We start from the raw sequence: 25,243 nt of genomic DNA, 5'->3' as shown, positions 1-25,243 counted from the left end.
CTGCTGTCTGCTGCCCCCGGGTCCTAGAGTCCCCCATCCACTAATGGGAAGACAGGCTGCCCTTACCCTGCCCTTCCACCCTAGCCCTGAGCCTCTCCAATGCCCCAAACCCCTCAGCCCCAGCCCTCATCCCCCCGCACCCTAATCCTCTGCCCCAGCCCTGAGCCTCCTCCTGCATCATGAACCCCTCATCCCCAGCCCCAACCCTCATCCCCCGCACCCTAATCCTCTGCCCCAGCCCTGACCCTCCTCCTGCATCATGAACCCCTCATCCCCAGCCCGAGCCCTCATCCCCCCACACCCTAATCCTCTGTTCCATCCCTGAGCCCCCTCCTGCATCATGAACCCCTCATCCTCAGACCCACAGCCCTCACCCCTGCATCCCCTCCTATCCCCAAATTCCCTCCCAAACCCCCTCCCCTTCCCACACCCCCCCTCCTGCCCTCAAACTCCCTCCCAAAGCCTGCACCCCCTCCCTTTGCACCGCCTCCCACCCCCAAACTCCATCCCAGAGCCTGCACCCCTCCTGCACCCTAATCCCCAGCCAAAGACCTGCACCCCAGACCTCCTCCCCCCACCCAACCCCCCTCCCAGAGCCTTAGGCAGGTGGGGGGGGGGGTTTCTGGGCACCACCAAAATTTCTACAACCCTGCCACCCATGCGAGTGGATACGGGTCGGGGCAGTCAGGGGACAGGTAGGGTTCTAGGGGAGCAGTTAGGGTGGGGGGTTCTCAGCAGGGGGCAGTCAGGGGACAAGAAGCAGGGGGGGTTGGGGTTTTGAGGGGGGCAGTCAGGGGGTGGGAAGTGGGAGGGAGTGGATGGGGCAGGGCGGGGCTAGGGCGGGGTTCCCCCCCTCCCCCAGTGTCCTCTTTTTTGATTGTGGAAATATGGTAACCCTAATTTGACTTCTATCTTTATTCCAAACACTGTTCATCACACTGAGTACTTGTTCCACTGGACTGATTGTTCCTGGTAAATACAGAGCAAATCCCAATCGGTGTAGAAATGTCTTGAACAAACATCGTTGTTTTTAAGCCTTTACTATCACCACCCACAAAACCACTTTGACGTGATGAAAAACAAGATTATTTCAGGCCCCTTAGGGAAGTTCCTGGGACACCAGGTCATCATATGAAAAGTGGAACATATGGTCATTTTATGTCTTCTGGTTTTGATTGTGTCACTTTCCAAAGTGCTTGTTCACAGATAACTCACTGCTAGAGAATAGCAAACGGAACGCCGATTAACCTTGCAAACCAGCCAGCTTTAAAGGGTCCATGCTGTTGGAGTATAGACATTGTGAGTAAAATCCTGGCCCCACTGAAATCAATGGTAAAACTCCCATTAGGATTTCATATAGAGTTGGTTGGAGAAACATTGGCAGAACCATATTCTGTCAGAATATTCAGTTCCACCAAAACCAAAATATTTTGCAAAATTGGGTTGATGTCACTGGCATTTCTATTTGGAAGAAAACTGGGGGGGGGGGGAAGTTCCAATGAAACATTTTGATTTTTTATTTGGAAATGACTTTATTTTCAATTTTTTTTACTGTATTTTGTTTTATTACATGTAATACAAAATAAGTTTAAAATCAACACAAAGCAAGACATATCGATCACCGCAAAACAAAAAATGTTCAGAATTGTCCTTGGTGGAGAATTTTGAAGATGTTCAGGTTTTGTTCTGATTTGGAACAAAACCTGATTTTGAAATCTCAAAATCCTTTGCAAAACGGAACTTTCATTCTCCACACAATTCTAACTTTACCCTTTCAATTTAGCCAATCTGCAAAGCTAGTTAACAGCCTTCACTGCTCTTCAGGTTTGGGAAGCCCAGAGCAAAACCTATTTCAAGCCATAGTAATTAAACACACTTTCAAGATATCACATTAGTTTCAACAACGTCACCTTTAGAAGCTCAGATACTATGACAACGGGGCATGGGGTCTAGACAGACAGACAGACTATTCCCAAATGTGCCTCGCCAGAAAGAACACAACAGCTCACATGGATTCCAGCTCAGTCCATGTGCATGTGTAACCCACACACCTCCTGGGTGTGGTGCTCTGTCCCCTCTAGTGGCACCGAGACCACTTAGAGATTAATGAGTCTGCTACAGCCTTAGCTAATTGCCATGTGGCTTATAGTTCATGCAGTAGAGGCTCATGCATTTACCTCTAGAGGTCCCAGGTTCAATCCTGCCTGCCAACGACCAGGGGTCTGTCAGTGTTACACATGCACTAAGATGTTTAGCCCTTTAAAATTCATATGTTAATTTGCAAAATGTACTTATTGCAGCCTGTAGGCACATACACAACAATGTGAAAAAAACAAAATTAACATAAACAATTTCAACTCAAAACAACTAAAAACTGCCAGAACCAAAAAAAGAAATGCTAGTTCTTGTCAGCTACTTTCCACCATTAGTATGGTGAAAAATTTACCCACCAGAGGGAACCCTGCTAATCAGCCATGTGAGTTGTAATTAAAATGGAAACTTATTTCATGTAGATTAGTATTGCATCAAACTGCAAGTGATAATATATTGAACAGATTGCTCATTTCACAGGTGATCAATGAAAATTCCATTATTTTAAGACATATTAATACTTAGATCACAGAAAATACATTTAGCAGAAACATTCCTTTCATATTTTCAATGTTCTATTTAATAATTTGTTACTTTTTTATTAAATAACCATGATGTAATAGAGGACTGTATCTGTGTATACACTAATCTGAAACAAAAAACAACATTCTTATGACAGACATACAGATGTTATTTTTTATTGGTGCCCTCAAAATAAATAAACAAAAAGGTCAGGACTGAAGTTAAGGAGTGGGATAGCTTATGAGCTTCAGACAGAACTGTATTACACAAACAATGTTTGTAATATGGAACAAACTACAAAAGCCTGCAATTGTTGAAATTTGAGAGCTCCAGTAGAAGGCATGCAAAATACATTTAGGATTCTGGAAGCATGCTGTCTATGCAAAGACCAACTAAACTTTGTCCAGTGAACGATGGTCCAATGCTTAGGGCACTAGCCTAGTGCAACCCAGTCTCCCAAGTAAGTTCCTGCTCTGCCACAGATTTCCTTTGTGACCCTGGGTGAATCACTTAGCCTCAATGTAGCTCACTTCTCCATCTGTAAAATGGGGATAACACTTCCGTACTTCACAGAAGAGTTGTGAGGATAAATACATCAACAATTATGAGGTGCTCAGGCACTGCAGTAATGGGGACCATATAGGCACCTTAGATGGATTTTTATACTCTATAAGCCAATTTTAGATCGTCGTTAAACATTTTTCTCATGCAGGTCTTTTTGGATTTTTGTGGTCTTTCTTTGACCCTGAAATTTTCTTGTATTTTATAATATTAAACTTCTCTAGCACAGTTAGGGCAACAGTTACACAGGATATATATCATGTGAATCCTCAGATCATGAGATTATAGTCCCAGGAGTGTCATAAGAACAGATTTATCATAAAAACCTGTCATGAAAATGAATACATTTTGTGGTATTGCCGGTTCCCAGTTTTAATCTGTGTCACAAAAAAGAACAATAATGAGAAGAGGAATTTGTCAGGCATTATAATTCTGTGATAAATCAGTCTCACTGTTATGAGATCAAAACCTGGCATACAATTTGTTTCACAACAGATGTTTGATCTTTGGGACTGATCCATTATTAATATTGCTAAAGTTTCTTGTAGCTTATGCTGTCTAATAGTCCAATTAAGAGAAGGTTCTGTCCTAAACAGGGATCACTTGGATTTATATATATGGTTGAGTCTTTCTTAAAAATGAACTTTGGGCCAAATTCTCTGCTAGTATAAATGGGCACAGCTCTATTGTGCCATATATACCAGAAGAAATACTGGCCCTTAGCGTTCACGAAAGGTGTCAAATTGACAAGTGGATCAGATCTCACTCCATTATTTACTCATGCAGATACTGAATGAGCAAAATGAGAGCCAAGAGATAGATTAGTTGTCCATACAGTCAGCTAGTCTTTGGCCTCTCTGCCAAGACAGCCAAGAACTGTAACAAGTCTGCGTAGGCCTTGCTGGAGCCCTAGGCATGGCTAAACAGTATGAACTGAGGCTATGAATTAGGGTAGGGCTTGTTAGAATAGGAATATTGGGTGTCAGCTAACCAAGTAAGTGCATTCCTGACCTGACAGGATGGAACAGAAACAGAGAGAGTTCTCAAGTAACTACGTAAACACATTCTTAAGAGATGGTACAAGAACACACTGATCTCTCATAAAGGTAAAGAAGGGATGGCAGGATAATGGATGAGGATGTTACATTCAAACTACCAGGTATAAGGATAAGGGTGGTAACTAACAACACGTGGAGTGTAATTCATAACTTGTTTGTATCAATGTATAAAAAGGAGCAGTCATAGGAGAGACATATTTGTACTAGTCTAGGGGACAGCATCCAGGTGTGCTGATTGAACTGGAACCTTGTCATGGGCGTACATGTTAGTGTACCTGTAGCTCCTATGGGACACTATTATTGCGCTTTGTCGACAATAAACCTGGCTGAGCACTTTTGCCACTGAACCAAGCCTGTGGTCTCTCTTTATGACTAACATTGCGCTCTGCTGAATCAACATGTTGCACTCTCTGCTAGTGCAGCTAACACCAGAGGTCCAAGAAAAGCAACACTAGCAACACTCCGAAGCACGAACAGCAGCCTGTTTGCCCCATGGACACCTGCAGAGCATGAACCTACGTGCTAAGTGAAGAGCTATGAAAAGGCAATGACTTTTGATCCCTACAGCAACTAATCCAGGTTATTTTCAGATCAGAGGTGAAAAACTTGCATCCCATTGCCAGTGTCCTGAGACATAAGCAATACAGTTTATGAAGTCGCCAGAGGTATGTCTGATCTACTCATTGTCCGTTTGCCAAAAAATTCTCAGATCCACCATGCGAGGCTGGGGCACTCACATACCATAATGGCGGAGATCACGAAAGTAGCTGGGGATGGATAGATGTTTGAATGCTATTCCCAGCCATTAGTTCTGTTTCCAAAACAGAAGAGTACTTTGGGGAATGACAGAGATTCTGTTACCCATGAAGCTAGGACAAGTCAAACAGCAAAATACTTTCCCTACTGCCACATCTATGACAATATTTGAATCATCACTGGAGTCAGGCCACCTCCTTTTGAACTTTCCACCTGTTGAACGATACCTGTTATTCTCCTTATTTCCAAACTACTGCAACTCCCAGCTACATTCAAATGTCATATCACTATCTTTATTATAACAATGGCTGCCCACAACATCCATTATTCTCAGTCTTATGAAGTAAACATCCAGAATAACTGAGTAATTTGCTGCAGTTGTACAGTGTACCAGAGGAGAAAACAGCCATTTCACCTAGTAGAAAATGGTCCTTAAAAGACATTAAAAAGGAGAGAAGCTTCTGGAGATACTGTAGTTGGCATTGGCAAGATGAGGTAGGGGAGGGATGGCCCATTGAGTGTGTGTGTGTGTGTGTGTGTGTGTGTGTGTGTGTATGTTATTTATAAACTGCATCTGATCCAGAATTTTAGTCTCATGGGCTGCCTAGTTAACTCTACTTAGACAAAAAGCTTTTCCTTCCTTTAGTTTCAGCTGCATCAACAGACATGCTTTGAGCAAGGAGCTATTTTATCCTTATAAGTGTTCACAATATGGTTTCAATATACCATAATCTTGTAATCAAACTCCTAGTAAAACTAGTGTCAAAGAAAATAATAAACCATGGGAGACCAAGTTTTTTTTAAACACAGTTACTGTAGCAATTTAGAAAGAACACACACCAGAAAGTAAAAAAGGCAAATTATGATGTTTAACCATTCCAACATGAAAGGGCACCTTTAAAATATTTATGGCGGCAAAACTACAGAAAAAATTAAATAGCTTCAAAAAAAAGTCTCCAAGAATCCTTTCAAGATTTCAACTCCCAGCAATTTGAATTGGTTCAGCAATAAGGAGACAATAGGAGCCTGATAAAATGTTAAAGGTTTGCTTACCACAGATTGACTAGGAAGGGATGCTCAAGGCCCTGCATGATCTGTAGCTCCCGAAAGACATTCCGGACTTCATCTCTCTCAATACACTTTTGTTTATTCATGTATTTCATGGCATACATTTTCTTGGTGTCTCTCTTCTGCACAATGCACACCTAATAGACAGCAAAGTTAAAAACAGAAGTTTCACAGCTGCTACCCTTTTGGAATCACAGAAAAATATAACATTGTGACTTTAAAAAATATCCTTCTTCAATAATGATGATGATTACTCTAAGACTCTGAGGAGGAATAAATGCTGGTAACCAGTAGGATCCTGAGTGAGACCTCAACTTAGCTTTTATATAGCACTTTTCATTACTAGATTTCAAAGTACTTTACAAAGTAGATATCATTATGTCCATTTTACAGATGGGGGAACTGAGGCACATAGAGGTGATGTGACTTGCCCAAGGTCATCCAGCAGGCTAATGGCAGAGCCAGGAACAGAACCCAGTCTGTTCTTGAGTTCCAGTCCAGTGCTCTGTCCACTGCCACACTGCCTCCTTTAGTTTAAAGCAGCAGTCCCCAAACTATTGAAGGCCACACCCTTCCCTTATCCCTGTCCATGCCCTGCCCCTCCCCCTGAGTCACGAGTGGGATGTGGCTGGGGGAGTGGGGCACAATGTGGACATGGCTAAGAGGGCCAAAGCTGGGGCCACAGGGATGGGGATGGGGATGGGAACAGGGCCAGGGTCTGAGCGGTGGCCAGGGGCCAAAGCAAGAGCGGAGTCACAACCGGGCCACGGCGGGGGCCAACCGCCAGGCTCACAATCAGGTGCAGCTTCATCACTCCTGGCCTCACCCTGCCCCCAGCCTCAGCCCCAGGTGGGAGCGGAGCCCCACCAAGGCTGTGGACAAGGCCAGGCGTGGAGCTGGGAACGTGGCTGGAGGTGGGGCTGGAGCAGAGCTCAGGGCGGGGAGGGCTGGATGGGGCACCCTCCCCACCCCCGGGCCCCCTGAGTCACGAGTGGGATGTGGCTGGGGGAGTGGGGCACAATGTGGACATGGCTAAGAGGGCCAAAGCTGGGGCCACAGGGATGGGGATGGGGATGGGAACAGGGCCAGGGTCTGAGCGGTGGCCAGGGGCCAAAGCAAGAGCGGAGTCACAACCGGGCCACGGCGGGGGCCAACCGCCAGGCTCACAATCAGGTGCAGCTTCATCACTCCTGGCCTCACCCTGCCCCCAGCCTCAGCCCCAGGTGGGAGCGGAGCCCCACCAAGGCTGTGGACAAGGCCAGGCGTGGAGCTGGGAACGTGGCTGGAGGTGGGGCTGGAGCAGAGCTCAGGGCGGGGAGGGGCTGGATGGGGCACCCTCCCCACCCCCGGGCCCCCCACACCCCCCACAAAGGTCCTGCCATGCCGCTCTAGGAGGGCACGCCCTGGGAACCTCTGGTTTAACAAAAAGATTGTCCAGTGTCCTCATTCACACAAGCACATGCACATACCTGGATTATAATATAATCATCATTTCCTTGGATAATGAGCCACAAAAGATCATCTAAATATCAGAGCTATTCTCCAACTATTGTTAAGGGAAAGATGATCTTGCTCATACTGGACTATCAAAGATTTTAAGGCTGAAAGAGATCGTTGCAATCATCTAGTCTCAGGCCATAAATCACTTTGCTTTGGTTTCTTGTACAGCCTTATTGACTCAAAGAGTAAAACAAACTAACGCAAAGTGATAATCTAGTCAGTGTAAGCAGAGACTAGCTTAACTCTGATCTGTGTAAAACTGGACTGACAGCCATATTTTTAAATAGCAGGCATTTCTAAGAACCACTCTGAAACTCCATTTGTGGTAACATTGGAATGTGGGGTTAAAATGTATCTGGGCCTGAAAGCAGTGAGTGATCTCACATTCACAACAAATGCTAAATACTGCAGCAAAACAATGTGGGTTAAGGATAGACTGAGAAGCTTTCCCGTTCAATGCTCTTGTTCCTGCAGGGTTTTTTAAAGTCACCCCCTCAAAGGTGTTCTAACATACTTTTTGCTAGAATTTACCATGTTATTCCTATTTAGTATTTGTATAACAGTAGCATGCACGGGCTCCAATCAGAATCCAAGTCCCATTCTACTAAGCACTGTACAAATGCATAAAACATTCTATGAGAACTTCACCCATGCTTTAGCCAATTGTCTGGGTACACTGCAAGAAGGACAGGAGACACTTGTTATGGATTTTAATCAGGCTGCAACTTTATTATATAGATGTCTGGGACTATAAAATCAATTCTTCGGGGCTTCCACCAGCCCTACTTTGTTTCCATCCAAGTCCCCCAGCCGACCTATGACTTGGACCTTACCATCCACCACCCTCGTAAGAGGGTTAAGGAGAGCTATGAGAATGGGGGGGAGGGGGGGGGGGTTGCCTCCCTGCCGTACCAATCAGAGGAGTCCCCAACCCCCTCCCCCATTCTGTTCCTTTATCCAGTACCTCCTCTTAAGTCCTTTACCAGGCCATTTATCTGGTCACTGGCTGCCTTCCCTATGGAGTACCTGCACTGGACATCTGCCCCACACTTACAAAATAAGTTGCGACATATGGCCTACCACCTTTTCTTCTCACCAGAAAAGGTCCTCCCTCACACCTGCTGTGGGGAAGCGAAAAAACCTCACTCCACCGAAGCCAATTCAGGTGGTGCAGGAAAAATTCCTTCCCAGTCCCCCTTTAAAAGGAGCAACTAGCATAATGCCCACAGCAGGTCCTAACCCAGCCTGCCATTCGCCTCCGCTAGGGGAGGGAGGGAGGGTGCTGGCTACCTTTCTGCATGGAACAAAGAGACTTGCCCCACCCAGGTTTCGTACCTTTATTCCGGGGAGGGGGGGGAAGGGGAGGTTGAGTCATTGCTGGAAAGCTGACCACCGAGCACTTTTTTACAACAGTTTCTGACCTCCTTCTTCCACTATCACCACCACAAAGCAGAGCTGTCCTTCCTGGGTAAGCCCCAGACAAACTCTGCCCCACCTTAGTTGTGGTGCAGTCATTTATACCACATAAAAGGGCCGGAGCTGTGTAAAGAGGCTCTAAAAGCCCTGTATCTAGCTAAGGGAGGATTTCCCCAGTGCAGGAACCAGGGCCGCCCAGGGGATTCAGGGGGCCTGGGGCAAAGCAATTTCAGGGGCCCCTTCCATAAAAAAAAGTTGCAATACTATAGTAACATGTATTTGGAAATGTAAAAAATAACCAGTGAAATACATTCAAAAATTAATTTGTAATAATTTGAAAATACACTAAGTACATTATTTAAAAACATTAAATGCTTTAATGGTATGTATACATTTTCAATTACATAATGGGCTGTTGCTGGGTGATGGTGATGGTTGGTGCCAATAGGCTGTCGCTGCCTGGGGGTGGTGCTGCTGTTGCCCAGGGCTGGGTGGGGAGCTGGGCTCTGGGTTGGGGGGTGCCCGGCTCACAGGGGGCTGGGCTCAGGGCTGTGGGGAGATGGGGTCAGGGGGGTGTCCGGCTCAGAGGGGCTGGGCTTGGAGCTGGGGGTCAGGGCTGTGAGGGGGATGGGGTCGGGGGGTGCCCGGCTCAGAGGGGCTGGGCTCAGAGCTGGGGGTCAGGGCTGTGGGGAGGATGGGGTCGGGGGTGCCCTGCTCAGAGGGGCTGGGCTCAGAGCTGGGGGTCAGGGCTGTGGGGGATGGGGTCGGGGGGGGTGCCCAGCCCCTTACCATGCCGCTTACCCCCTCTCCCGGAGCCTCAGCGTGCCCTGTCCAGCGCTGCAGTGGCATGGTGTCTCCAGCGGGGCCTGAGCTCCCGCCGCTCGGCCGCAGCTCACAGCCCCCCCGCCCCCTTTACCAGCTGAGATGCCGGGGGATGGGGGAAGATGGAGGCAGGGGGAGCCTCTGACATACTCTTGGGGGCCCCTGCGGGGCCCGGGGCAAATTGCCCCACTTGCTCCCTCCTCTGGGTGGCCCTGGCAGGAACCATTGAAGACAGCCATGAGGCTGTCTTCTGAGTACCCCTAGCCTGTCCTAGCATAGGGAGTATCTTCTGGGGGTGGAAGGGCATGTCAGAAATGGGGCCAGAGGAGAGACAGTGCTGCAAAGATTATAAGCAGTGCTGCATCCCATATAGCAGCCCGAGGAGGCTGCCATAATTTAGGCTCCCCGTGGCTAACTTACACCAGGGTGCTCCAGAACAGCCAAGGTTTTGGAAGGTGCAAAGATGGCTGAAAGTCACTTTAGGACTCCCTCCCTGGACTGCCATTTCAGTGCACCAAACAGTTTCACCCACTGCAAGATTTTTGGGGGAAGGACAATCTAAGGGACATTTTGACAATTTTACTCACATTGAATAGCATTTTACACTTCAATCACTTAAAGGGGAATATCATGAGTAAGGGGATCAGAATCTGGCCCTCAGAAATCATGACATACAAAGAGTAAGGGCAGGAAGAGGAATAGAATCAAATATACACAATTTATATATATTTGCAATTTTTTAAAGATAAAGCGAGTTCCAGCTAACTCCATCTGCTCTTCAAGACATCATAAATTGATGTGATGCCTACAAGAAATCAAACAGAGGTGGGTCTTAAGGAAAGGTTCAAAGAAGGAAAAGGTAGTGGCACTAAATCTATAAAGCTCTTTTGCAGAGTGCTCTGGATATTTACTTTAAGTATATGTTTATTTTTAAAATGGCTGTAGAATACAGTAGTTATACAACACAAACTTGATTGAGGAATATCAACTGATGCAGTGGGATGAATAGCCCCTTGTTTATACAAGATTGGGGGTTGAATGAGGACTAACGCTCAGACCAGAAAGAGACTGAGGCAATATTGGTAAACTGGGAAAGCATCCAAATATCTAAACAAAACATTGTTTCAAACTGAACTTTTTCATTTCAAAAATAAAACACGCTGCTTCACCATTTTCAAAACAATTTTCCAAAATGTTTTTGAAATGGGAAATTTATTGAAACCGACCCTTTCCTGTGAACAGTTTGTTTTGATGCATTGGCATTTTCTGGTGAAAAACATTTTGTCTAAAAACTCCCAAACAGCTCTACTTAAGACTACCTCTCACCCTGTGTGATACTATCACAGCTGTGACCAGTGAAGGTATGGGAGTTACATACCATTCGTTTCAGAAAAAGGGAGCTGCTGGCAAGGTATCTTGCCTTTGGAATCTGTTTCTCTCCCATGATCATCACTGCCCAGAGTTTTCATAGTTCCAGTCACTCTGCAAAACCTATCACTTCTCTTAGGCATCTGCAGAGGAGGGGTGTTAAGAGCATGTGATCTATTTGTTTTGCATTGGAGCTATTATACATATGCACGGGTACAATATATGGGCTACAGGATTTTAAAGTGTTTTATAAAATATTGTTTTTAAAATGGTGAAGTGCCTAGGGTTGGAAGATAGGTGCTGGAAAGTCAAACAAAATACTGGTACAGGAAAAAAATTGTGTGGCATTTTAAAGTGTGTTTAAATTAGTATGCATGCTTCAAATCCATCATTACTCAGGAAGAATGGAGAGGAGTCAGAGCAGCTGAACCCTCTAATTTCATTGTAATGGTTTGTCACATAAAAGCTAGATTCTGGCCCAGACAGTCCACCCATGCAGGAGCACCTGGGACCTAGTTCCAGATCTGAAGGGATAATGCGAGCTGTATGACCACTGACACCTTCACGCCAAAGCAGGTGGGTGGAGAGTCAGGAAGGAGGGCTGGTGAATGGGTTAAAACCCTGGCAGCACCCCAATGCTACAGCCAACAGAGCTGTTATTGACATCAGCAAATTACTTTCCATCCCCTGAGAGGAAATGAGCAACAGGATCTGAGCCACATTTCCTTTCCAGGGCAGCTTTGGGACAGTGCAGCAATGGGTTGCCAGTTTCTATGGGCTGTGTCCTTGAGACCTAACCTAGTCCTGTGATGGAGTGTACGATCCCCACACCGGCGGACTAAGGATTAAAGAAGAGTTCAGTGGCCCAGAAGGCCCTGCCCATCTGTATCTGCTGGGCATGCTCACATTGGAGGCTGGGCTCAAAAAGGGAGCAGCTCAGCTCAGTCTAGGTGGACGCAACAGGGGAGCAGTTGAAGGTGAGGCTCCACATAGCTGAGACAGCTGCCACAAGCCTGTCACCCCATGGAATCTGGGCTGCAGCTGATAGAGGAAGACTCTCTGAATGCAGTCAGAGAGAACTCCAGGGGGAATCCAGAAGCTGACTAGTGGCACTGATGTAGGAATCAAAGCTGGATAGGAAGCACCCCAGGGAATAGGTGTAAGGGTGCCTGCCCCTAAGCCACATATCTGAGTTATTATTCACAGGGTCCTGGGCTGGAACCTGGTAGAGCCAGGGCCGGCTCCAGGGTTTTGGCCGCCCCAAGCAGCCCCCCCCAAAAAAAAAGAAAAAGAAAAAAAGCCGCGATCGCGATCTGTGGCGGTAATTTAGCGGGAGGTCCTTTGCTCCGAGGTGGAGTGAGGGACCATCCACCAAATTGCCGCCGAATACCTGGACATGCCGCCCCACTCCGGAGCGGCCGCCCCAAGCACCTGCTTGACAAGCTGGTGCCTGGAGCCGGCCCTGGGTAGAGCAAGAAGGGTCTGGGTTCCCCTACCATTGCCCACTGACGCTTGTCACTGGGCGGCATGGCCCAGATCACTGCCACTAGGTGGTGCTGCCAGGCTCAGACATCAACCCCCTGACAATCCCTAAGTCATTATATGCTAGTAACATATAAAGTTAAAGTCAGATTTTCAGATGTGAATAAATACAGCTTCTGATTGCCTTTCTTGATGATAGAAGGGGTCTAGTTATCAAGGAAAACAAGGATGATAAAGTTTTGGCTAAGCCCATCAGTGATGTATAATGGTGAGTGCAATAAAAGTTTTAAGTGTTTTTTTTCCCTGATATAGTCAGTGGAAGTCTAATTATTAGTGAAAGAACTTAGGATAACTACAGGCTGAGTGCCAAGATGTCAATACAGCACCACCACAAGCGGTTACTTTTTTTCCCTATTGTTGTTGTTATTCTCCCCAATTCCCTATATGTGTATGGGAGCATTAAAAGATGGGGGAGGGAAGGTGAGAGGGAAAATGTTCAAACTTGTCCAAGCTCTGTAGGAGTGTAAAAAGCAGGCGTTTCAGTAGATTTTCTTGATTCTCAGTCTGAAATTAAGTGAATGCTTATAGAATGCTAGATGCTCCAAACCAGATTCCCGATGCACTATGTAAATCAACCAGTAATTGATTTTTTTACTCACCACCCAAAGCCCAGAAGTCATTCACTTACATGAACATTGGCTTACTTTTATTCCTTCCAATCCTTTGCCAGGATTGCAAGGTTTCCTCAGAAACCACCTGTTCTGTTACATTAAGAGCCTGCTTACTATGGGCCCCGTTGAGATTTCTGTGAGACTGCTCAAAAAGTGAGGTGCTACAGTTTAAAGGTGGCAGAAACCAGTCTTAAGATACCAATAGGATCATGCACTCAGCATGTCAAATCTGCTCTGACATTTGAAATTAAGATAACTTTTATAAATATTGTGTTTAAATTGATTTTAAAAGTGCTTTAAACAAGCACCTGCTCCTGAAAGGTGCTAAACTCTCTCCACTCCCACTGAAGTTGAGGGGGTTGAGCAATATGGAGGTGCTCATGATGGGCTCAGACCCTCTGTTATTATAGGATACACATGTAACTTGTAAAGATGTGTCTTTAAAAAAAACGTAAAAGCAACTGTTATAACAACTTGTTCCTACACCTTTTTCAACATATAATTTTCTTTGAGATTAATGAGAATTTTCATTAAAATACTTAAGAAAGTTTCTGGAAATCATGGAATGTTTGTATTGCTTAAATACTTTCAAATTCTTGGAGACATAGGCCCCAACTCCGCGGGTGCTCCGGGGCTGGAGCACCCACGGGGAAAAAATTAGTGGGTGCTCTGCACCTACCGGCAGCCAAACTCCCCCCCACCGCCGCCGCCCCACCTCCTCCTCCGCCTCCTCCCCCCCAAGTGCACCGCATCCCCGCTCCTCCGCCTACCTCCCAGCTTCCCGCCACCATCAAACAGCTGTTTGGCAGCTCTGGGAGGGCAGGGGAGGAGTGGGAATGTGGTGCACTCAGGAGAGGAGGCAGGGAAGAGGCGGGGCTGGGGCGGGGACTTGGGGAAGGAGTCGGAATAGGGGCAGGAAGGGAGCGGAGTTGGGGCAGGGACTTTGGGGAACGGGTTGGAATGGGGTGGGGCCTCATGGAAGGGGTGGAGTCAGGGCAGGGCTGGGGACAGAGGGGGGTGGAGCACCCACTGGCAGTAGCAGAAGTCGGCGCCTATGCTTGGAGACATTTTGAAACATGGACCACAACAAGTGCAAAAATAAAAATGGGAACACAAATTCAACATTTGTAAAGAGAAACAGGCTAACTGATGTGCAAATGGGGAGGCCAGTGAACAGTTCCCTCATTTGCACATAAGTGTGGGATTCTGCACCTGTTGTGCTCCCATTACAAATGTTATCCATTTAGAATTTCCTTGTGAATATCAAATCAATAATTAGAGCTCTGCACAGTTGGTACCCCTAGCTTCAGTGTCAGTGGCAGCTGCTGAAATTGTCTATCAGTTTGGTTTTAGGGTATGTGATGCTGATTTTTAAAATGTCCCTTACGAAAATGTTCTAGCCACAGAGAGTTGTTTCTACATGCCTGAGCTGCTGTCGCTGGGAGATTGAATAGTCCCTTTCACCTGATAAAATCTAAAGACTGATATGTTTCCTCTAATTTTGTTCTCTTAAAGCTAGCAGCTGACAAAGAATCTGACAAGGGCAATATTCACACAGAGTTGCCTTCCCCATGGAGCCAGCTGGAGAGTGAAACTGATGTGATTGTGACTTCAGAGCTAGATTGCGCCTTTGAGGCACAATCCAGAGTAAAGTCCGGTGCTGAGCTGCATTCTGCCTCTGAGTTCTCCAACATGCAAAGGGAGGACACACATTATTACACAAATTTGAGATTCAGTTTACACCCCCTGCTCAACAGGTCCCCAGGACCACAATTCTACCTAGCCCTCCCACCGTTGTGTAATGGAGGTGGGATCTGGAAAAGGATTTATTGTATAAAAAGATGGCAGAATTTGTCTCTTTAACCAGTTTCAATCTGCTACCTGTACCCTGCAGAGAAATTCACTGTGCTGTGCAGTATCCCCACCTAGTCAAATGGCCCTAAACAAACACTTCCTCTACCAATGATGGGGATTGCTGAGAATCACTTTCCCTGCTGGAGAACATATACCTGTTACATCTCCCATCTATCCAGGAGAGTCACAATTCCAGGTGTTCTGTGCTGGGCTCTGGAGCAGCTGCCTAGGGGAGACAACTGGAAGCAGAGGTGAGGCACTCTGTCCCCACACACTGTTAGTCCCAACTAAGTTGCGCCTGTCTATGTCTGGGACAAACTTGCTAAGACAATAGATAATAGAGTGTATAGGGATACAGAATCTATCTTCCACTCCTGATCTGTCCCCTCATGCTCCGAGCCACTAATATTCATGGTCTCAGCTAGGTGGCCCTGGCCAGAGACTGGAGAAACTTAGAAAGGGGTTGGGGAATGGGTGTTATAGACCTGGCTTCACACCACTAAGGAATTTCCCTGACCCAGTGAACCCTCAGCTGCCCTTTTAAGGCATGACCAATACAAACCAGCTGGAACAGAGGCAAAACATCTAGCCCAGTATCTTCTCATGTCACTTCAAGCTCAAGAATATTTGTGGCCATATTGCCAAGAAACATTATTACAATGCACCGGTGCAGTGTGTTGCTGTTGCATAAACTGTAGATTATTAGAAAATACTTTGCCAATTATTCAGTAAAATAGACTATGGCTAGGTCTACACTACAGGGGGGGGTCGACCTAAGATATGCAACTTCAGCTACGTGAATAGCGTATTTTAGGTCGACTTACCTGGCTGTGAGGACGGCAGCGAGTCGACCGCTGCCGAGCCGCCGTCGACTCCACTTCCACCTCTTGCCGCGGTGGATTTCCGGAGTCGACGGAAGAGCCATCGGGGATCGATTTTATCGCGTCTTCACTAGACACGATAAGTCGATCCCCAATAGATCGATTGCTACCCGCCGATTCGGCGGGTAGTGAAGACGTGCCCTATGACTGTGGGACTTATTCTGGTCTCACATCCGTTTTACACCAGTGTCTCTCCCTTGACTTCAGTAGAACTATTTCTGATTTATACCAGTGCCCAATAAGCATCAGATCTGAGCCCTGAGTCTCAACACCAGAGATATATAGGAGAAGGAAGTGTTTGTACATTCAAATCATAATTTAATTTAAGGAGGTCAGATTGTCAGGGTTTGTTCTGGGGGCAGACAAGCAGGGCGATGACCCTGAATGCCAATTTCCAGGGAGTGCCACACTGCTTGGCTTTTTTATTTTGCTGTTTTTTCCACTCTGATTGGCTGGCTGTGGGGTGGTGTTCTGGGGTATTTTGGAGGGGTTTTGTTCTTTTTGTTTCGGCTGCTGGTGGGGTGGTGTTTCCACAAACGTTTTCCACCCTAGCTAGTAAAATAGGGGCCGCTCCTGCAGACTGTTCAATGTACTTGACAATTTGAACAGAGAATTTGAAGAAGTCTGGTACAATAATATCCCTGGAAAGTAGACCCTGCACCTGAATACAAATTATCCTGCCTGTGCGAGCCTGCAATTACATGGTTACATCTGCAGTAAAGCTAAATGAAAATTATAGTATTTCATTCCTAGTCAATATTTGATTTATTGAATATCCAAATATATAATTTTTACTGTAATTTGATTAGACCCACATTTTACAGAACTCTATTAAGGAAGAAAAGAAAATCTAGTTAGCTCAGATGCAAGCACACACTTGCAATATTTGATAGGGTGTAAAACAACCGTTACCTGGACTTATTTTAGGAATTTGCAGTTTGAATGATTTTTTCAATTGTGTTCCCCACTGGACTTGGCCAGCTTTGGGTATTAGAGGAAATATTAATGGTACAGTGCCCTGAACTTCGAAAGTTCCCTTCACCCAGAGATCTCAAGATACTGTGAAATATCAATGCCCTGTGGTACAGAGGAGAAAACTGGGAAAGTGAGCTACCCAAACCAGAGAGGAAGTTAGGGACAAAGTCAGTGGGACTGCTCACTTGTCCAAAGGTACATATATGCTTGTGTACCTTACTGAATCACTACTAAATAAGGTTCAGAACTAAGGTCACTCGGTATTTAAGGACATCCTTTGCTGAATTGCAGCCTTAGCTGTCAGAGAAGCCTCCTCCTGAGCAGGGTAAATAAACCTTTTTATTTCAGGAAAACTAATTTTACTCCTTTTTTCCTCCCCCTCCACATCCATGGCCCCTTTCCTATCCTGCGCACAGCCATTGTGGTATACCTTTTCACTTTCTCTAGTAAAAGAACTACTACTGTAGTTACAAGACTGCATCTGCCCTGTCAATCTCAATAGAGATAGTGCTCCTCTGAGAGAATGGGGCATGTTGGTATAGGGTCATTTGAAAGTCCAGTGGCCACTTCTCAGGTCTTTATATCTCAAGAGCTCATCCTCCTATCTCCTGAGTGGCATGTGAGTTCTCATACAACAAATACTATTGCAGTAAAATATTGAAGATAAACTGCCACTCAGGTGTCAACAAAAGTCAGGAAAAATGCTTTCTTGTTTTTAAGGCTGTCTCTAGGGAGACAGGGTAGCTGCTGAGGGAGTTAGCTCCACAGGGGAAGAGAAGGACAGCTGATGGAGAGAATCACCTTGAGCACTGTGCACAAAAGCATGCTGAGCTGTGCAAAGTCCTTGCCTGGCTGTCATATCAGCTGCCACCTGCAGTCGAACCCTGCAGAGGTCTAAGGTTGCTGTGGCAACCACTGTAACTTTAAGATATATCTACATAGACGCTGCATCCCAGTAGCAGTAAAATATAAAGTTAGGAGTGTCATAAAAAGTCCTACAGCCGTCACAAGACAAAAGAGGCCAAGGTGGCCATAAGAGGGGGAACAACAATCACCGCTCCTTAAAATGGAAATTTAACAACATGATGAAGGAAGCCAGACTGAATAGCAACATCTACTTCCTGAGCAGATGCAAGAAACACATCATCATCCCCAGAGGACTCTCCATCTCTAACCCTCGGACCACTACATACAACTCCAAGTGTGTGGGAAAGCTCTGCAGAAGGACCTCGGAAAAACTGAGGAACCATCTTACATACTCCAGAAGGGAACTCCTCAAACAAGAAATTATCACATGCTCCCAAACACTGGAAGGAAACAAAAAAAAAATCAGGAAACCTACCTGGAGATCATTCAGGAAACTCAGAACAACCCTAAAAAAGGCTGATGACAGCCATCCAACACAAAAACAAAAAGTGGAACCACCTCTGGGAGATACCATGACACCAGGACCCCCATGAGGACAATACACAACACCTCAACATCATCAACCTATCAAGACTTCCCCTAACTGGAACTGAAGTATCTGTACTCTCCAGGAGACTGGATTTCTGCCCCACCACAGAATCTGATACCATACTAACATGTGGAGAACTAGAAGAATCCTTCTGCTGACACCAGCTCAAAGAATTCTGTCACAACAAAGATACCACTACCCACAACTATCATATCCCCACCAACAGTCATAAGAAAAAAAAGAATAATCTGACTGGACACCCTCCAGTAGACAAAAACCACACATTGGATGATAACATCCATTGCTTCAGGGGAAAGAAATCAGTGATATTCTCAGCAAATATTGTATCTACCACAATCTCTCCACTACTGACATAAGATAGCTATACAGCCAATTAAATCCAACCATCAGATAGCGATCAAACCAGCAGACAAAGGGGGCACCATCATAGTCTTTAATAGTGATGACTACGTCAACGAGGCTAACAGACAACTCTCGCAACCTACTATAAAGAACTCAAAGGAGACCCCAAACCACAGTTTACACAAGAATTTAAAGGTACCATCAAATCCTTCCCCAAACAACTCCAAGAGAAACTCTACAACCTCATCCCCCATGAACCCACCCTGGAGACCTTTTACATGCTCCACAAGACACACAAACAAGGGAACACAGGCAGACCCATCATACCTGGCCCTGGTACTCTTACTGAAGGAATATAGGACTCATAGAAACCATCTTCAAACCACTCACCACACAAAAAGCCAGCTTCCTCTAGGACACTACTGACTTCCTGCAGAAACTCTGCAACTTTCACAACCTCCCAGAGAACACCATCCTTGCCACAATGGATGCCACCTTTACATACACCAACATCCTTCACCATGATGGCATCACTGCCTCCCTCAAATACTTATAAGATAACATACAGCACTCTGAAATCCACCCCAAATGCATTGACAAACTCACCCACAGCAACTTCACATTTAACAAACACTTTATCCAAACCATGGGAAAAGCCATGGGTACTAGGATGGTTCCTCGTTAGGCCAACCTCTTCATAGGCCACCTTGAGGAAGGATTTCTGGAAAAAATGGACCATGAAACCAATGATATACCTGAGTTACATCAATGATATTTTCATCCTCTGGAGAGATGACCTAAACTCCCTCAGATTTCCACCATAACTTTAATAACCACTGTCCATCCATCAAATTATTTCTAGAACACTCCCACACCAGCATCAATTTCCTGGACACCATGATCAACTTCAACAATGGAACCCTATAGACAACTATCTGCAAGAAGTCCATGAATCACCACACTTACCTCCACAGATCAAGCAGCCACCCTAGAAATGTCAAGAAATAAGTTTCTCAGCCAGGCACTCAGGTACCACAGAATTTTCTCTGAAGAGAAAGTCTGCATACACACCTAAACACATTTAAAACCACCTTCACTAAACAGGGCACTCCACCAGATATATGGACCACGTCATGGAAAAGGCCACCCAAACTTCCTGGGAGAACCCATTTCAACAGTCTGGGGGGAACCGCTCACCACGCATCCCAGTTTGTCACCTACCACCTCACAGTGGAAGAAGTCTTTTCTGAACCCACCCTTCTGGCCTGCAAACAACCCCCAACCCTCACCAACCTCATCAACAGAAGAAAGCTCCCCACAGACCAGGGCACACCAACTGAAATCAGCACCAGACCCTGCCAGAACAACAGATGCAAAACCTATCTCCACTGCTACAATGATCAACACCTCCACACATAACACACCTTTCAAGATCCATGGATCATATACATGCCTATCACAACATGTGGTGTACCTCATCCAGTACATGAAATGCCGCAACAACAACTATGTGGGTGAAACCAGACAGTCACTATGCTCTTGAGCTCACAAAGAAAAGACAAAAACACCATATCATCCATGAGCAAACACTTTTCATAAATTGATCACTCCATATATGACCTCTTAGTCCTCTTCCTCCAAGGAAACCTGCGTAATACCGTCAAAAGATGAGTCTGGGAACTTAAATTCATAACTCCACTAGACCCTAAAAACCATGGACTTAAACAGAGACACTGGATTTATGGCTCATTAGAACGATTTGTAACACACCCTACCGCCTGCTAGCATGTGTGAACCCCTTATGCTTAACAATCTGTCTCAACTTGTATTTAGCTCAGACGCTCTGGTTACCTTCCCCAGTCCTGAGAAAGAGCTCAAAAAGCTTGTCCCTTCCACCAGCAAAGGTTGGTTCAGTAAAATATATTACTTCACCTATCTTGACCCAAAGGCAAGTCAAGAAAAGTGCCATGCTCTACAACAGGGGTAGGCAACCTATGGCACGTGTGCCAAAGGCGGCACGCGAGCTGATTTTCAGTGGCACTCTCACTGCCTGGGTCCTGGCCACCAATCTGGGGGGCTCTGCATTTTAATTTAATTTTAAATGAAGCTTCTTAAACATTTTAAAACCCTTATTTACTTTACATACAACAATAGTTTAGGTATATATTATAGACTTATAGAAAGAGACCTTCTAAAAATGTTAAAATTTATTACTGGCATGCGAAACCTTAAATTAGAGTGAATAAATGAAGACTCGGCACACCACTTCTGAAAGGTTGCCTACCCCTGCTCTACAAGCACAAAATAAAATACAGGACATAAATCAGGGAGAGGGTATTACAACAGGTTCAGGCACAATTTACCAAAATAAGGAAATGAGGAGGCAACAACACTGTGCTTTGGTGCTTTCTGTCAGGAGGAGGTTCCAGAAGGAGATTGACAGGTAAAGTTGGGATCAAAGTCATTCCTGAATGGATGGTAGGGGCTGAAAGTGATTTGCTGAAAAAAAATTTTTTTGGAAGCTGTGCTTTTGACATGCCCTCCTTGTGGATACCGTAGGACAGGCCATCTTAACATGTGTTTTCTTCTTTTACTGTTTGTGAAAGAGACAGAAGATGGAGTGGAATTCTTTTGTGTTGCTTTGGGATAAATGAGTACATTATTGAGAAGACTATTTTGTTGCACTGACAACTGTTAATTAAACAAATTATGTTAAAAGATGAGCAGCATGTTTCTATTTCTTCCTATTGTTCAGTGGATGCTCTAGGGGACTGTGAATCTAAATCCAAATGATAAAAAGGTTCAGAGAACTCTGCAGTCAACTGCACCCCAAACAAATACTCAGCACCAGGAAAGGCTCTCATATCGGGAATTACAAAAACAAACAGTGCTTCATGAACCATTGTCTTCTAGGTAGCATTGCCATCTGCCCCACATGGCACTGACAAGAGTGGATCCACCAGCTAGCTCCTGAAGAGCTCAGAGGGCTGTAGCGTTCAGTTTTCCCTTCCCACACAAAACAGCTACATCTGGCATAAAGAGCCAGGGCCTTTTGGGGAAGGCAATGTTGTCAGGATGAGGGGGCAACTCTGAGGGAAAGAGAGTAATGCAAGGACCCCTCAAGGGTTAGGATCATTTGGATATACCTATGAATACTTATCCTGGATCTAACCTGTACCCCCGACAATGGAGTCAATAAGGATCTCTGTAGTTTCAGTTTGATGTGACATTCTAGTAGTGCTGTGTGATAGTAAACAGTTACTGTGTTCCACCCCAGAGGTGGCTGAACCTCAGTGATATGGGAGAGGATACTTGAATACAGTTTTGCATGACACTCATTCCTGCAGTCTTACTCAGGCAAAATTTCTCATGAAATTCATTGGACTAAATGAAGATTTACAGCCAAAAGTTTGAAAGTCCGCTTGCAAAGTGATTTGGGCTTCTGCTGGATGAAACACACTGTTACCCATGTAAGACCCCCGATCCTGAAAAATTTCATATATGGACTTAATCATAAGTGTGGGAGTAGCTCCAAAGAACACAGTGAGCATGTGCTTAATCTAAAATTGCCTGAATCAAGGTCTAACTCATTATCATTATTTGATCTGGTGTCCAAGTTACATGCAAGCTTCAAATTTACCATTTCAAGTAATGGTCTCTCTCTAACATTTTCTTAACATGACTCCATCTGACTGCATAGCCTTGTATTTATCCATATGAAAGTTTAAGATCTTGGTTATTACATGATTCTTTATTATATACTCATTTGTAAACAAGTCATTGGTTTTCCCCATTCTAGCACATGCTCATTGAATTGAAGAAACATTTTCTATCATAATTACATTTCAGCTTATAGAACTTCACGTGTATTTAAATCAATGTAAAAAGTATCTTTGTAACGGAAATATTTTAATCATATTAAAATAGATAAATCAGGATCAGAACAAGATCATTCTTTTCTAGACAGCCTAACTGAGATGTCTGCTACTACTTCTTTCATTTGGTTTTTTTGAAGTTGATTTCTTAGTCCTGCTAAACTCTATGGAAGATATTTACTTATAATCATATTTACACAATTAACTTAAGCAAATGTACTGTAGTCAGAGTAACTTAATTTAATGTACAACCAAAGTTGCACTTAATTTGATTGTGATCAAAATGCTTCAAAAATGCAACTCTCTCGGTTAGCCTAACCAGAGTGAATGAGCACATCATATTAGTATGAAGAAATCTGCTGCTAGATTTTATCACCAAAAACAACAACAACGACTAAACATTGATTCTTACCTTTCCAAAACTCCCTTTCCCAATAGCTCGCAGTATTTGAAAGTGGTCAAAATTAACTGTAAAAGCAAATAGAAAAGAGAGGAATAATAGTTTGTAAAATGCAGACTCAGAATCAGAAAGAGTTATTTAAAAATTAAAAATAATGCAATGTTGCCTTCTCTTGTGACTTGATCACAACTCTCATGATATTTAATGTTTTTCTTAAAATCCCAGGTCCTGAAAATGAAAATATGTTTGATGGGGGTGGGGGAAGCATTGTATGCAGTGTTGTTGTAGCCAGTTTGATCCCAGGATACTAGAGAGACAAGGTGAGTGAGATGATATCTTTTATTGGACCAGCTTCTGTTAGGGTAAGAGAGAGAAGCTTTTGAGCTTACACAGAGATGACCTTCCCTCTTTAAAAATAGTTGTTGCAGAGAAAAGCCTGAAAGTCTGAACTGAATGTAACCTAAATACTCAGAAACCAGTGGGTTAATTTTATTTTACTTAATTTTTAAAAAAAATCACAATATTTTTTTTGGGGGGAGGTGCTAATTCGTGGTTTTTGAACATCTAGGATTGGCAATACTGGGCCAATGGGAGGGAGAGGGGGGAATACATCCTAGTGAGAAGTGGATGACCACAACTGTTGCTTTCCCCATCCCCCACCCAGAGAGAGAGGTGTCAATTCTGGCCCATGAGTGAATTTTGGGTTGCCTGATTCCACTCCTCTCCTGAGTCAGTCTTATCCACTTTTGAGGTCACTGGCTCTAGACCAATAACTGTCTACAGTTCCCCAGCACAGCAGAGATGGTTTGGAATTTTCACCATTTCATCCACACAGCAAAATGCATTTTGCAGGGCTCCAGAATCAATGCCAACCTCATAGGGGTATTTCATTGTTTGTATAAAAACAACAAGGAGTCTGGTAGCACCGTAAAGACTAACAGATTTATTTGGGCATAAGCTTTCGTGGGTAAAAACCTCACTTCTTCAGATGCATAGAGTGAAAGTTACAGATGCAGGCATTATATACTGACACATGGAGAGCAGGGAGTTACTTCGCAAGTGGAGAACCAGTGTTGACAGGGCCAATTCAATCAGGGTGGATGTAGTCCACTCCCACTAATAGATGAGGAGATGTCAGTTCCAGGAGAGGAAAAGCTGCTTCTGTAATGAGCCAGCCACTCCCAGTCCCTATTCAAGCCCAGAGTAATGGTGTTAAATTGTTTGTATAACACATCAAAGATCTTCAGACAAGAGAAACTACAGAAAGTGCAAAAAGTCTGGTTAAAACAAATATGTGTTACTGTGATTATGTATGGGATCCTCCCCTCTGCCACAAACCTAGACACTCAGGGTATGTCTACACTGCAATTAGACACCTGTGGCTGGCCCATGCCAGCTGGCTCAGGCTGCAGGGCTGTTTAATTGCACCATAGAAATTTAGGCTCAGGCTACAAAGGACCCTCCCACCTTGTAGGGTCCTAGAGTCTGGGCTGCATTCCAAGCCTGAATGTCTACACCACAATTAAACAGCCCTGAGCCCGAGACAGCTGACAAGGGCTAGCCACAGGTGTCTAACTACAGTGTAGACACATCCTCAGTGAAAGCAAGTTACTTCTCTTCAGGTCTGATTTATTATTGAAAAGGTCATTCTCAAAACACTAATAACTAGTAAACTAAAAATTCCATACTAAAGTGTATCTGCACTTACACTTTCTTCACTCCTTCCCTCAGGTCCCAGCTCAGGCTACTCCCAACCTCTCTTGTAACCACATGGGATAATGAGCCAGCTGCACCAGTGAGTCAGCAAATCAGTTAATTTAACAGTTTTCAGCAGTATCATGATCTCCTAATAGGCAAACACTGCCATCCTGTTACAGATATGCAATAGCAATGGTAGTAGTAACCACTCTCAGGGCCTCATCTCTTTGTTCAGGCAGAAAATCCATTGAAGTGAAAGGGAGTTTGGATGGTGTGAAAGGATCCACGTCAGTCCTTCCCTATATGGTTTGTTATCCCAGTGCAAAATGTAATTTAAAAAGAAACACACAATTTTCTTAGATGTAATACAAAGCCTACTTCAGAAGATTTTTATCTTAGCATAGAATGGATTTACTCCAGAGTCAC

The 25,243-nt window shown here is 44.7% G+C and overlaps 1 protein-coding gene across 2 annotated transcripts in view; it reads right to left on the bottom strand.

Annotated features, from left to right (window-relative positions):
- STK32B (serine/threonine kinase 32B) overlaps window positions 1-25,243 on the bottom strand; it is a 272,197-nt gene that overhangs the window by 206,033 nt on the left and 40,921 nt on the right. Inside the window, exons 2-3 of one of the 2 annotated variants that reach the window (XM_065405246.1) lie at window positions 23,132-23,187; window positions 6,042-6,193 (exon numbers count right to left, since the gene is read on the bottom strand). In XM_065405246.1, the coding sequence (XP_065261318.1) occupies window positions 6,042-6,193; window positions 23,132-23,187 (208 nt within the window). Of the gene's footprint in view, window positions 1-6,041; window positions 6,194-23,131; window positions 23,188-25,243 lie in introns of those variants that run through there. The other variant, XM_065405247.1, reaches the window with a different exon arrangement.

Source organism: Emys orbicularis, chromosome 5 (genome assembly GCF_028017835.1).
Source record: "Emys orbicularis isolate rEmyOrb1 chromosome 5, rEmyOrb1.hap1, whole genome shotgun sequence".
Lineage (NCBI taxonomy): Eukaryota > Metazoa > Chordata > Testudines > Emydidae > Emys > Emys orbicularis.
Note: the sequence above shows the minus strand (reverse complement) of the source record. Positions and strands in the feature narration are given on the sequence as shown.